Below are 12,958 nucleotides of genomic sequence, written 5' to 3' on the forward strand. Positions count from 1 at the left end.
GCTGCTCTGCTGATCCCCTGCACCAGGCCCAGCCTCCCCCTCACTTCTCCTGCAGCCTTGGGCCACACCACCTGGGAGGCGGGGCTGTGTGCTCAGCCCCTGCCCCCGGCTCTGACCCACGGTGTGAGTCTGGCTGGCCCGCATGCCGAGCAGAGAGAGACAGGAGCTGGGAGGGGCACAGAGGGAAGCCCAACGCCCCTGGGCTCCTGGCTCCACCACAGACCCCAGCTCAAAGGTCTGAACCTCGTTGAACATCGATTTCTCCACCTGGCAAGTGAGGACCGGACCCTGGCTCATAGGTAGGTGCTTGAGAAAATGCGCCCGAGTGCTCAGCCCAGACCCTGGCGCTTAGCTTAGCAAGTGTTTGCCGGATCCCGTGTCTCCTTACTTGTCCCCTGGCCCCAGCAACGTCTCCCTCTACCTCGTGGGCTTATGGGAGATCCCACACCCTACATCTCCACTGCAGGCAGGGTCTGTGTGTCCCAGGTCTCCTACACAGTATTTCAGGTTATTGTCGGGGGGTTTCTAGGAAGCCTGAATTCTTTTCCTAATGATCCTAAGGCATTATTTTCTTTCTCACTCATTTTCCCACAAGTGTGGTGTTTCCCAGATGCTCATGTGTGACGTCACAACAGGTTGAATGCAGAAGCCATAGAATCTTCTAGAAACACAAGGAGGAGCAGCGTTGGCTTAGTGGGTTGATCTGTGGCCTGCGACACAGGCATCCCATATCAAAGTGCTAATTTGAGTCCAGGCTGCTCCACTCCTGATCCAGCTCCCTGCTAATGCACCTGGAAAAGCAGCAGATGATGGCCCAAGTGCTTGGACCCCTGCACCCACATGGGAGACCCAGATGGAGTTCCTGGCTCCTGGCCTCAGCTTGGCCCAGCCCTGACTGTCCTGGCAATTTGGGGAGTGACCCAGTGGATAGAAGATCTCTCTCTGTCTCTGCCTCTCTCTGCCACTCTTTCAAAAAAAATAAATAAATAAATCTTCAACAACAACAAAGAGCCCACCTGCACAGAAGCCCTTCGGGGGGAAAGGGGTCCTCCGTAACTGTTGGGTGTGTAATGTAAGCACAGGGGTCCCGACCAAGATGTCTGGGAAGGCTGTCCCACAGGGCACCCGCTGTGCCGGCTGCAGAGGGTCCCCACGCACATGTGTTCAGATCAGCTGACCCCTCCCAGCCACATTGAGCCCTCCCGAGTCCTCCAGCCCCGGCCCACCTGTGCCATGCTGGGTATGACTCCCTAGGCATCACACCCAAACCTTCTGAATTCCAAGGACTTCACCCAGGACCCCTGGGCCTGGTATCCGGGTGGGCTATACTACAGCCTCCGCTTCCCCTTCCTCACTCCCCCACTGTCAGTCCCCACGGCTTCAGAAGGCTCCAGAGGCAGGTGTGCGGTCCAGACCCGGATGGAGTGATTGTTTCTGTGTTAGACAAGCCAGCCTGGTTGACGCTGGGCCCTTGAGCTCATGCTCCGGGTGCACATGGAGACGAAAGAGCCCTCAATCTACTGGGGCTGCCCTGTGGGTGGACGAAAGCCTGGAGCAGCGAGTGTACCCATCACGTGGGTAGAACTGGCCTGAGGATTAAGCCAGCATTGAACCAAGTGATGGGGAAAAATCCCTGATTCCACCCTGCCAAGACCTTCCGGGCACTTGGGCCAAACACATTACTTTGTTGTTATCATAGAAGAATCTGAGTTTTCTTTCCAACTGAATGAATCGGGATGAATGAGTCGTGGGGACCAAGACTTGGGTGGTGGGGAAGCCCCTGGAGAGTTTGGGGTGAGTCACCCACCACAGATCTGACGCCTCGGAGAGAGGCCCCTTTGCCCACTGGAGACCCCTGGCAGACCCCAGTCGCAACAACACTGCTGGATGCGAGCACAGGATTTTCTTTAACTTTATCATTTTATAAAGCCATACAATGGATCGCAAAGAAACCGAGCCGCTGTACAGGAGTGGGGACAGCCTCAGTGAACGTACATTCATACCCGGGACAGGTAGCACAGGCTGCGGTTTATACAAGGTGGTAGAGGCAATAGGCACAATGATACAAAATATAAAGTATATTTCCATCTATATAAATACAGCCAGGTTCTTCCTGCAGGGGGCGGGGTTGGTGAGGAATCTTAACATTTGTTTTGAATGGCGTGTCAGAAGGGAGGCGGGAGAATGGGGAGACACAAGCACAGTCACGTGCTCTCTTACACACATACACACGCACACCCACACCTGCACCACGCACATGAACCCAGCGTGGACACACAGGAGACTGCAAAACCATCTAATGCTGGCTAGAAAACAAGCGTGGGACCTCCTTCCATAACACCTCGCTACAGGGAAGAGGCCGGGAAATCCACAGGTCCTCCAGCTTTGAGGACTCCTGAGGATGGAGCGGCCAGGGAGGAACACATGTGCCCGAGCCCCAAGCCACGTGGCTGGTCCTCGCCAGCCCTACACTGAGCCTCCACCCAGCAGCCGCCCCACAGGCCCCGTTTCCTGCTCCCTCTCTCCACTGAGTGATGTTGAACTTGACATCCCATTGCTCATCATCTCTGACCCCACCCACCCACTGCCAAGTATCTTAAAGGGATGTAAGCAAAACATACACCCATTCAAATGCACACACACACACAGACGTCCTGTGTTACCACTGGTCAAGGACACATGGGTCTCAGTACTGCAGGGCCTGGACTCGGGGCAGGAGATGGGCCTGGGATTCTGCCCCCAGCCTCTTCAATGACCCCAAGTGTGGGGTGGGGGGCCAGCTGCCTCCTACGGATGGGGCTGGGAAAAAACAAACAAGGGGCAGATGACGGGGGCACAGGGCAGAGGGCAGCAGCCCAGCAGGTGGAAAGACGCTGCTCATGCTCTGTGCCCCTGGGTGGCCTGGGAGCCCCCACCCGCTGCTCAGGCCCAGCAGAACAGGGCCGAAGGACGCCCTGCCCTTCCACGTCCCAAGAGCCCCTTCTGGCCACTGGGGCACCACCCCAGGAAGTGCTCGGGCCCAAGTCCCGACAGGGTCCCAGCTTTCCCAGCTTTCGCAGCTGCTGGGGGAGAGACGGGTCAGAAGCCCCAGGTGAGGACCTGAGGTCTCCGTCCTCACACACTGTCTAGCGGAGGGAGCCAGGCACCATTCACAGCTCAGCTCCTTGCTGCTGGCCTCTGGGTCCACCTCCCCCAACCGCCTCCAGATCATCAGATCAGAGAGGCCCTGGGCCCGCTTCAGAAGCCTGCTGGACAGCTGGAGAGGGGGCCTGGGGCGGGGCCTCGGCCTGCCTGGGGTCCCTGTGAACCCATCTTCCAGACCAGCAAGCGCTGTCCTGACAAACAGACCCAACAACACACAGCGAACAGGTGGAGGGAGGGGAAGGAAAAAGCGGATACACGTTCACAAAGTAACAACAGTGAGTACAAAGTGCTTTCTTTTTCAAGAAGTCTTTGGCAAGAGACTGCAGTGCTGTGTGGTGCGTGTGTACCCATATGTGCGTGCACGTGTGTCCACGGGCCCACCTGTGAGTGTGACGTGGGGACTATGGTGTCAGGCCCAAGGTGGGGGACAGGGCTGCTGCGGGCTGGGGTCCCCTTCCCCTTGCTTCTCCCGGCAAAGCCAGGCCCTGGGCTTCCCAGCATGGGCCTGGCTCCATCCCGCACAGCTCAGGCCTAAGGTGGAGGGGCTGTTGGTGTGGGGTGGGGAGGTGGGAGGCAGGGATGAGGGCCAGGTGTGGAGGCCGGGCAGCCTCAAGTGTAGAGTGACCTCTGGCTGGGGGCTGATGAAGATATTTACAATAGCCCTGGCCTTGGCAGAGAACGGGGTTCACCATGCAATGAGGGGACTGGCCAAGCCACGCACTTCATCTCCGAGGAAAGAGCACTTTGGAGGGACCTCGCTCTTGGGGAAGTGGGAGGCCCCACTCCACCCACCCCCCGACTTCAGACACTCTCAGCTCCCTGAAACACAGTTGTCCACACAGATACAGCTCCCTGGAGGAGAAGAGATACAAGGACACACACACACCCGCGTCACCCACTTCCACCACGTGCACCCACGCCTCCGCCACTCTGTGGCTCGCTCAGGCTGCAGCTTCCCCACGCACCCTGGGAGCTGACTGCCAGGCCCTGGACAGAGCCCAGGACAGGCCAAGGCCAGGGCAAGGAGAACCCTGGCGGCCCCAAGGAGAAAGGCCTCCTATATCTCATGACTTTAACAGATTAAAAGGGATGGGAATCAATTCATGGCCAGGGAGGCAAAAAAAAAAAAGCAGTGGAGGGGAACAATAAATACTTCTGGGCAATTTACCTATTCTTTTTTTTTTAATCTTTTCTTATATTTTATTAGCTTACAGATCTGTCAGTATGTCTCACATATATATTATATATATTTATATATCAGTCAATGCCTCGCTCTCAGGGACTCCACAGGCTTACTAACGGAGTCCTGGTGAACTTGCACTCCAGCTTCCAAGTCCTTGGGTGGTGGGCGGGGGTTGCCCAACTGCCCACGTGGACCCTAGGGCCTTGGGTCTAAATGTACTCCTTCTGCCTTCTGCTCCTGGGGCAGCATGGCTCTGCTGGGGAAACCAAGGCAGAGGGGGAGCAGCGAGGCTTTGGCGTTGTAGGCAGGTCCACTGATGGGCGCTGGGCACTGGGCAGCCTGGCTGGAAGGTTGCCTGTGGCAGGCAGATCCCAAAACGATACCCAACGGGAGGACAGAGTGTGCAGGCCTCCCCACCCGGGCCCGGCCAAGCAGAGCCTTGGGCAGAGGGTGGTCCAAAATGAAGCCCCACACTGGGGCCACAACAGGGCTGGGCAGAGCACATGGGCTCGACCCCCAGCCCCTACAAGGCATCATGCAGAGAAGCAAGTCAGAGATAAGGCTTGTTCTGGGCAAGAAACCCAGGGATGGGGCCGACGGTGGGCGCTAAGGCAGAGTGCCAGGCACAGGCGGGCACCTCGCGGCCAGAGCAAGAGCCGGCGCGGAGCTCAACTGGGCTCTTCCCGAGTCTCTTCCCCTAGGCCACGGCTCCGTGTCGCTCCAGCTCCTGGGGGAGGCAGGGGTGACGCTGCAAGGGGGACCTCTATAGGGGAGAAGGGACTGGAGGTGCCCAGGGCCACCAGGGTGCAGGCGCGGGGACCAGGGTGAGAGAGCACCTTGGGTGCTCCTGCCAAAGGCACCTCTGTCCCCTCCCCGCTGCCCGGTCACCCCAGCCCTACTCTTTGGACAGCACGCACATTCGTGTGCAGACGCACGGGACGCAGACCCGGAGGGCTGGTTCTGATTGCAGCCGCTCGAGGCAGCTCTAGGCCAACAGGTGAGGGTGCAGGGCAGACGCCCACGTGATACGTCCAAGGCCCACCAGAGGAAGCGTAGGGGCCAGTGAGAAAGTTCTGCCCCCTACAGGCGGCCAGGAAAAGTAAGATGATGCTCTCTGGATTGCTCCTTGCAGAGCAGTTGAGTGAGGGAGACGGAGCCTTTCCTCTCCCCAACGGGTTCTCTGGGAGGCCGGCAGTCTCCTCGGGAAGCTCCATTCTTGGGAAGCAGGGCGGGGGGAGATGGGGGCCCTGGTTCTTCTGGGAGGCGGCTTCCATCTCCCTAGGGGAATCTCCTCCTCCGTCTCTTCCTCTCTCTCTCTCTCTCTTTCCCGCTCCCGCTGTAATTCACTTCCCTCTCCCCATGATGCACTTTCTTCTCTCCTTCTCCAAAATCAGCCCAAAGTTCTCCTTCTGGATTCAAGGGTGGTCAGGATTCACGGTCCCCTCCCGCCACGCCCCAGCCCCACTGCCCTGGCCCTGGGCAAGGGGCGGGGCTCATCTCTTCTGGCCCGCACTCAGCATGACCTTGGAGACGAAGTTGACGATGGCGGAGGCCGGCTGGTTGGGGTCGAGCTCAGCGAAGAGGTGGCAGGCGTTGTCTGTGCTGCTCCCCTGCTTCCGGGCCACGAAGCCGAAGAGCCTGTGGAAGCAGGGAGAGCGACAGGTATGAGGAGGCAAGGAGAGTGACCGCTGCGGGGGGAGGGGAGGGAGGGGCCTGGAGGCAGTGCAGGTGCACGGCTGGCCAGGCCAACCTCTCGCCCCACCCCCAGTCTTCCCCGGTGTGTCAGGGGTTGGGGAGGCGCCCCACAGAACCTCCACCCTGTGAGGGCCAGAGACAAGCTGTGCACAGTAAGGGGTGGGGATGAGACCAGAAATAAAGCGGGGACATTCCTAGACAAGCATCTCTGGTCCCTCCCAGCTCCACCCCACCCGAATGTTCTTACACAGAAATAAGCAAGGGAACAAAATGGCGCCTGCCTGGCAAAGGCACGGGCAGCCCCCCGCCGCGCACAGACACACACACACACACACACACACACAGAGTCCTGCTGGGCTCCAAGGCCCGTGAGCCCTGGGAATAGAGGGGGGAGGGGATCAGGGGATCCCTATGCCTGTCCAATCCCTGCCAAGATCCAGTGACCAAGCACCCTCTCCTTGCAAAACAGAGTTAAAAATACGGGGGAAGAGAACAGAATGTGCGCCCAGGTCCCCTCCCAGCCGGCCTGTTGCTAATTAGAGCAGGACAGGGACTTGGTCATCGGGACAGCTGGAGATGCCACCCATGGAAACCCCTCGGTCGCCGGGGCTGCACCACCACGGCCAAAATTAGCAGAGCTGGGTCCTGCCTGCCTCTGTGTGAGCAAGTGCCCATCCACCCCCGCACCGCCACACAGCACACACACACCCCACACTCCACACACACACTCACACCACCATACAACACACAAAGACACAATCACACACCCCGCACCTACAACACACAGCCACACATACCTTTTACCTCCATGCACATACACACCACACACTTCTCACACCTATACACATATGTAGCACACACAACGTGCACGCACCGATGTACAGATACACACACGTGTGTGTGCACACAACCCTCATTTCCTCTAACTTTGTTCTCCATGCTTTGTTTCAGGGGCAGGGAATGACAGGGCCCAGGATCTGGGGTAGTGCCCTAGTGCTGGGGAAGCCAGGATCCGTGGGGCAGCCCCTGCACCTCCCCTTCCAGCCTGGCTGGGCCCATGGCATGAGTGCTCTGGGCTGAGTGAGGGCATGTCACCAGGCTCCCAGCACGGGGCAACCAAGCACTGCCTCCTGCCCCATCTGCGAGCACTGGCCTGGAGATGGAGCAGCACAAAGAGAAGCAGGGCCTTGCAGACCCTGATGACCCCAAGAGGCCCAAGAAGGCCGTGGCCCCCCTCGTCCCCCCACCACTGGGGGGGCCCCCACCGCTGGTGACGCCACAGACTTCAGGGGTTCACTGAGGGGTCTCACCACAGCCTTCTCCTGACTCGCCTCCTCAGTTCTCTCACTTCTTCATTCAACAAATATTCATCAGCTTGCCCAAGGGACTCCCAGGGCCCTGCCGCAGGGCTCTACAGTCTGGTGCTGTGCTGCCCCTGCCCCGACAGTGTCGTGTCCCCCACCACACCCCCACCCCCCGCCACCCAACTGCACTTGTGTTTTAAGAGTCATTTAAAAATAACCTTCCTGGGATCTGCCTTGTGTGATACCAGGCATCCCATATGGGTGCTGGTTTGAGTCCTGGCTGCTCCTCTTCCCATCTAGCTGCCTGCTATGGCCTGGGAAAGCAGCAGTGCAAGATGGCCCAAGTGCTTGGGCCCCTCACCCACGTGGGAGACCTGGAAGAAGCTCCTGGCTCCTTGGCCGTCGCGGCCATCTGGGGAGTAAACCATGGATGGAAAATCTTTTTCTCCTTTTCTCTGTCTCGCCCTCTCCCTCTTAGTTACTCTTTCAAATGAATGGATAAATAAATCTATAAAAAATAAAAATAACCCTCCTTTCCCAAGACTACCCCGAGTGTCCACTGTCTGGACACATGCTCCCTTCAACACCACGCACAGCCGTGGGGCGCACTCCCCCAGCCCTCCTTGCACCACCATGTCTTCCAGTTTTCATTTTAGCAGAAAATGCACTCTTTTTCTAGAACTATCTGGTATGAAGTCGAAAGCTACAGAGGTCAAAGCAGCATTCTAGGGGTGTAAATCATAACACAGCCAACCAGTGAAGACATGGAGCGACTGGGGCGAGCACACACAGCTAGGTGTGGCCGTGGGGATGCCACATGTCACCTTTAGCTCCCAGGGCATTCCTGTGTGTGGCATTGGTTCTGTGAGCTTGGGAAAACCCTGGCTCATACTGACAAACAACTGCCATAGGTTGCCAGGCAATTCTCCCTTCCCAACAGCACAGGTGCAACCGGAAGCCCCCAGCCTGCAAACCCGAGCCACCTTAGTGCCACTCATACACTTGTCCTGTGTGCTGGGCCAATGGGCTCCCTGAGGGTGGAGTCAGCGCCCCCCCTGAGGTCTCTGAGTCCCTCAGAAGCACTTAGGATGTGCTGAACTGATGGAGGACTTGACCGAAGTCCAGAATTCAGACCTTCTGAATTCTCAACACACGAAGCCCACCATATGGCAAGAACGCGGATAAAAGCAGCCAGGAGCTGGCCAGAAAGAATCATCTGAACAACCGTGGCCCCAGTCTCTAACACAGTTCTGTTCTCTGTCCATTGCCTTGGACCCCTGCTGGTTCCGAGACTGAGAGAGGGGAGGGAGGCGAGCAGACTAGGGCCTGGGTCCCTGGCCCTGCGATAGGGGTCAAGCTCTGCCTCCCAAACTGAGTGACTTTGGCCCAAAGGTCCTCACTTCCCCCTTCCCTCGCCTGGGCCCGGGTTCCAGACTTGCCCCCTGCTCCCCTCACCAAGGAGCCCCCCTCCCAGCTAGCTGGGCAGCAAAAAAAAGAAGCCAGACTCACTTAGCAGGGGCGCCTCCCTCCGTTTTCATCCACCTGTGGAAAGAAAGAGGGCTCAGTGTAAGTGACACACCTTCTCCCCAGGGGGCCAGACCTGGGCTGGGCGGAGGGCAGAGGAAGCCCTGGTCCCCAGCAGACAGACGCCCGTGCAGATCAGGCACAGGGGGCACGCGAGGCGGGGACAGCACTGTGGCTGCCTCCCAGGCACCTTCCCCAGTGTGGGGAGCAGCAGACTTGGGTCAGCGACATGGAAGAGTGGGTGGGAGTGGCCAGTTAATCCCTGAGGGGTCTCATGTCTGCGTTGGGAGACTCAGGCCGATGGTCCCGCAGAGCCAGGAACACACAGACCCAGCACCATAGAGCTGGGCAGGCGGCCAGGCAGCTCCAGGACTTACTTCCTTTCTTGTGGATCCAGGTCACAGAAGGTGACGGTGTTGAGGGGGTAGTGTCGTCGGAAGAAGAGCCTGTGGCACACATCAGAGAGACACAATGAGCGCTTTTTCCCTCCTTCCACCTGCAGCCAAGGCTGCCTTCCCACAGGGCTGCTCAGCCCTTCGCTGATGAGCAAATGGCCTGATGTGCTCCCACGGGCACCTGAGCAACACACAGGTGTGCCCTAGAAACATGTCCCAAGTGCAGGGGCTGGGGAAGGAGGGGAGAAATTGGTACCGAGGAATGAGGAAAGAAAGGAGCCTGGAGGGAGAGGAAAGCAGCTGGGCACACTGTCGGGAGGCAGCCCAAGAGAAAGGGCTCTGCTCCAGGACACAGGTACTCTTACCAGTTGTATGTACAGCTGCAGAGCCAGTGCAGGCAAATCCTTGTGGAAGGATGGATGGACAGATGGGGGATGATTGAAAGGGTGGAAGGAGGGAGGGGTGGATGGATGATGGATGGATGAGTGACTGGATGGATGAATGGGTGGATGGATGGAAGGAAGGAATGAAGGATGGATGAATAGATATAGATGGATAGATGGATAGAGGGGGTGATTGAAAGGGTGGAAGGAGGGATGGATGGGTGGATGGATGATGGATAGATAGGTGGGTGACTGGATGGATGGGTAGATGGGTGGATGGATGGATGGAAGGAAGGAATGAAGGATGGATGGATGGATGGGTAGAGGGGGTGATTGAAAGGGTGGAAGGAGGGATGGATGGATGGATGGATGGATGGGTGGATGGGTGGACGGGTGGGTGGATGGATGGATAGATGGGTGGGTGACTGGATGGATGGGTAGATGGATAGATGGATGGATGGAAGGAAGGGTGAAAGGATGGATGATGGATGGATGAGTGACAGGTGGATGGATGGATAGATGGAAGGAAGGAATGAAAGATGGATGGGTGGATGGATGGATGGAAGGGTAGAAGGACAGAGATAGATGCATGGATGGATGGGTACATGGATGGATAGATGGATGGGTAGGGGGACAAGTGAATGGGAGAGGGTAAATGGAGGTAGAATGGACATGTGTGAGTAAACAGGTCAGATGGTAAGTGGGTGAGCAGTGGATGGGAAGTTGGATCACAGGAAGGAGACCCAAACATAAGCAGGTGGAAGAATCTTACTTTCTCTGGTTATCGGTCAGTGTGATTCCCTGGGCAGACACCTTGAAGTGAACAATGGTGGCAGCTGGCGTGGGGTCAGCAGCCAACGTCTCAGATGTGGCTTTGGAGATGGCCTGCGGCCCCGTGAGTGACTCCATGTCCACAGAGTTGACGAAGAGCACATTGCAGGCTGGAAGAAAGCGACCCAAGGAGGAGTCATTGGGCTGGAGCAGGTGGGGCCACACGGCAGGCCCGCTCTCAGGGGGTAGGGAGCAGAGGCAAGTTCAAGCAGCCTTGGGCCAAAGCACCTGCACCCAGCCATGCAATCTGCCCAGAGACATCTGGGTCTGGGAGAGGCTTCCAGCCTGCACCTGCAGGAGGGGACAGGCCAGGAAGGCCTGGGCAGGGGTGCAGCGTCAGGGGACCACTCACCAGCTCCTTGCTTTAGCAGGTCGGAGGTTGAGTTAGCAGGGCCAGAGCTATCTTTTGATTCATCTGTGGGGTCTGAGACAAAAATTCAGCTGGTAATTAAAACCCTGGAGCTGGAAAGCAGCGCACGCTTGGCTGGGCCTAAGGTGAGCTCCACAAATACTTCTGTGCAATGGACTCGGCTTTGCATAACAGGCCCTGGCAGTCAGCGCCGGGTCATGTTCCGTATGAATGTGCATGACTCTAAGTACCTGGCACACGGGGCGAGAGCTCTTCGGCAGGCAGAGCCGGGCTCACAGCCTCCCCCCAGCACCTGCTAAGTCCCTACAAAAGGGAGATGATGACGGCCGACTCATCCCTGAGTGCTCGAGATCTTCCATGCACTCCGTTTAGCCCAGTGTCTGGCAAAGCAAACCTTCAAGCAGTGACTGGGTGGCGGTGATGGTGGTGGTGGTGTTTTGCACTGATGAGTCTTTGTGTAGATCAACAAGTGTCTAATTCTTTACGCCTCTAAGACAGCACAACTAGAACTTCAATAGGAAGAATTCAGAGCTGGGCCATGCATTTGTTAATTAGCTTTGGTCTGACCATTTCACGAGGTATGCAGACATCAAGACATCACGTTGCACACTGCACAGAATTCAATTTTTATTTGACAACTATAGCTAAACCTTTGAAAAATCAGGAGGGGATTTAGTATCTGTTATAGCAGGGTTTCTCGCCCTTTGGTATGCAGGCTCATAAAAACACAGCTTTCTGGGCCCAGCCCTGAGCTTCTGTGGGTCTGGAGAACACTTGCATTTTTTAACAAGTTCTTGGGAGGGGCTAATGCGGCTGGTCCTGGGACCACACATGGAGAGCCATGGTTGATACAATTTAAATAACAAGCAGTTTCTGGTGAACTATTTCACTAAATTCCATAGAAACAGAAGTTGATTAGGCAGCTAGAGTATGCCATGAACGATGCTCTGTACAATGTGGATGACCGGGGCCATTGCTGTGGGCACAGCGGGTTAAAGCCCCAGTCTTTATTGCCCACATCCCACATGGGTGCCAGTTCGACTGCCAGCTGCTCCTCTTCCGATCCAGCTCCCTGCTCTGGCCTGGGAAAGCAGCAGAAGATGGCCCAAGTCCTTGGGCCCCTGCACCCACGTGGGAGACCCGGAAGAAACTCCTGGCTCCTGGCTTTGGATCAGCTCAGCTCCAGCCATTGTAGCCAATTGGGGAGTGAACCAGCAGATGGAAGACCTCTCTCTCTCTGTCTCTACCTCCCCCTGTAATGCTGTCTTTCAAATAAATAAAATAAATCTTTTTAAAACAGGAGCATAATTTAAATTAAAAAAAAAGATGTAGTTGACTTTTGGTCAATTATTAATACTTCCATGACTCACTTTGGTGAAATGGATATTGGTAAGCACTATTAAATTGTGACTTCTGCAGCTCCAAGGAAGACCAGAATGGAGTCCCTGGCCATGAGTCTAGGGGCACACCGAGGTTCCTATCACCCAACAGGGAGGGTGGAGAGGAGGCACCCAGTTCTCAGACCTCATGTTCAGCATCAGCACTACGAGCCTCCCCCTGCACTGTGCCCGTGTACTTGGGGGTGGGTGGTAGAAGCCTGCACTAAGGCATTATGGGCCCATCGCCATTCTCCAGAGCTGGGACATCTCCCTGGAGAAGCTCACATCTTCTTGGCCAGCTTAGCATGCCCCAGCCCCCAACTACACAGACCAGAAACCCCAGGCACAGGTGGGCCCTGCCCCTCCCACCCCTCCCTGTGGAGCACGTGCCTTCCTCCCCCCCATTCAGCCAACCCAGAGCCTGGAAGCCCACACCTTCAACCTGCCTCCCCAGGCCCTCCCACTGATGGCCCCCTCACCCAGGACAAGGCCCCTGGGGCTGCCTCCACTTGTCGTGCCCCCCTGGGATGAGGCTTACTCTGAAGATTCAATGTGAAATTCTCGGAGCCCCTAGAGAACTTTCTAGAACAATCTGGCAAGTCAATTATGAATGTTCCCGGAGTTAAGCTTTTTAATGAACTCTTCCTTCTTTTTTAATAGGGGATTGGGGAGGAGGCTGGTTCTGAGGTTCCCCAAAATGGAAGAATGACCCGAGGATGCCAACCCTGGCAGGTGTTCTGGAGCGGCTGG

At 56.8% G+C, this 12,958-nt stretch overlaps 1 protein-coding gene across 9 annotated transcripts in view; it reads right to left on the reverse strand.

Annotated features, from left to right (window-relative positions):
* Positions 1-1,896: 1,896 nt before the first annotated feature.
* The window catches only part of TNS1 (tensin 1), a 191,253-nt gene continuing 180,191 nt past the window's right edge, over positions 1,897-12,958 (reverse strand). For all 9 annotated transcript variants that reach the window (XM_062191499.1, XM_062191517.1, XM_062191480.1 and 6 more), the window contains 5 exons: positions 10,812-10,883; positions 10,401-10,569; positions 9,228-9,296; positions 8,836-8,868; positions 1,897-5,965 (listed from right to left, as the gene is read on the reverse strand). In XM_062191499.1, coding sequence (XP_062047483.1) covers positions 5,821-5,965; positions 8,836-8,868; positions 9,228-9,296; positions 10,401-10,569; positions 10,812-10,883 — 488 coding nt within the window. In that variant the 3' untranslated portion in view covers positions 1,897-5,820. The remainder of the gene's footprint in view (positions 5,966-8,835; positions 8,869-9,227; positions 9,297-10,400; positions 10,570-10,811; positions 10,884-12,958) is intronic.

This window comes from Lepus europaeus, chromosome 1, assembly GCF_033115175.1.
Source record: "Lepus europaeus isolate LE1 chromosome 1, mLepTim1.pri, whole genome shotgun sequence".
Lineage (NCBI taxonomy): Eukaryota > Metazoa > Chordata > Mammalia > Lagomorpha > Leporidae > Lepus > Lepus europaeus.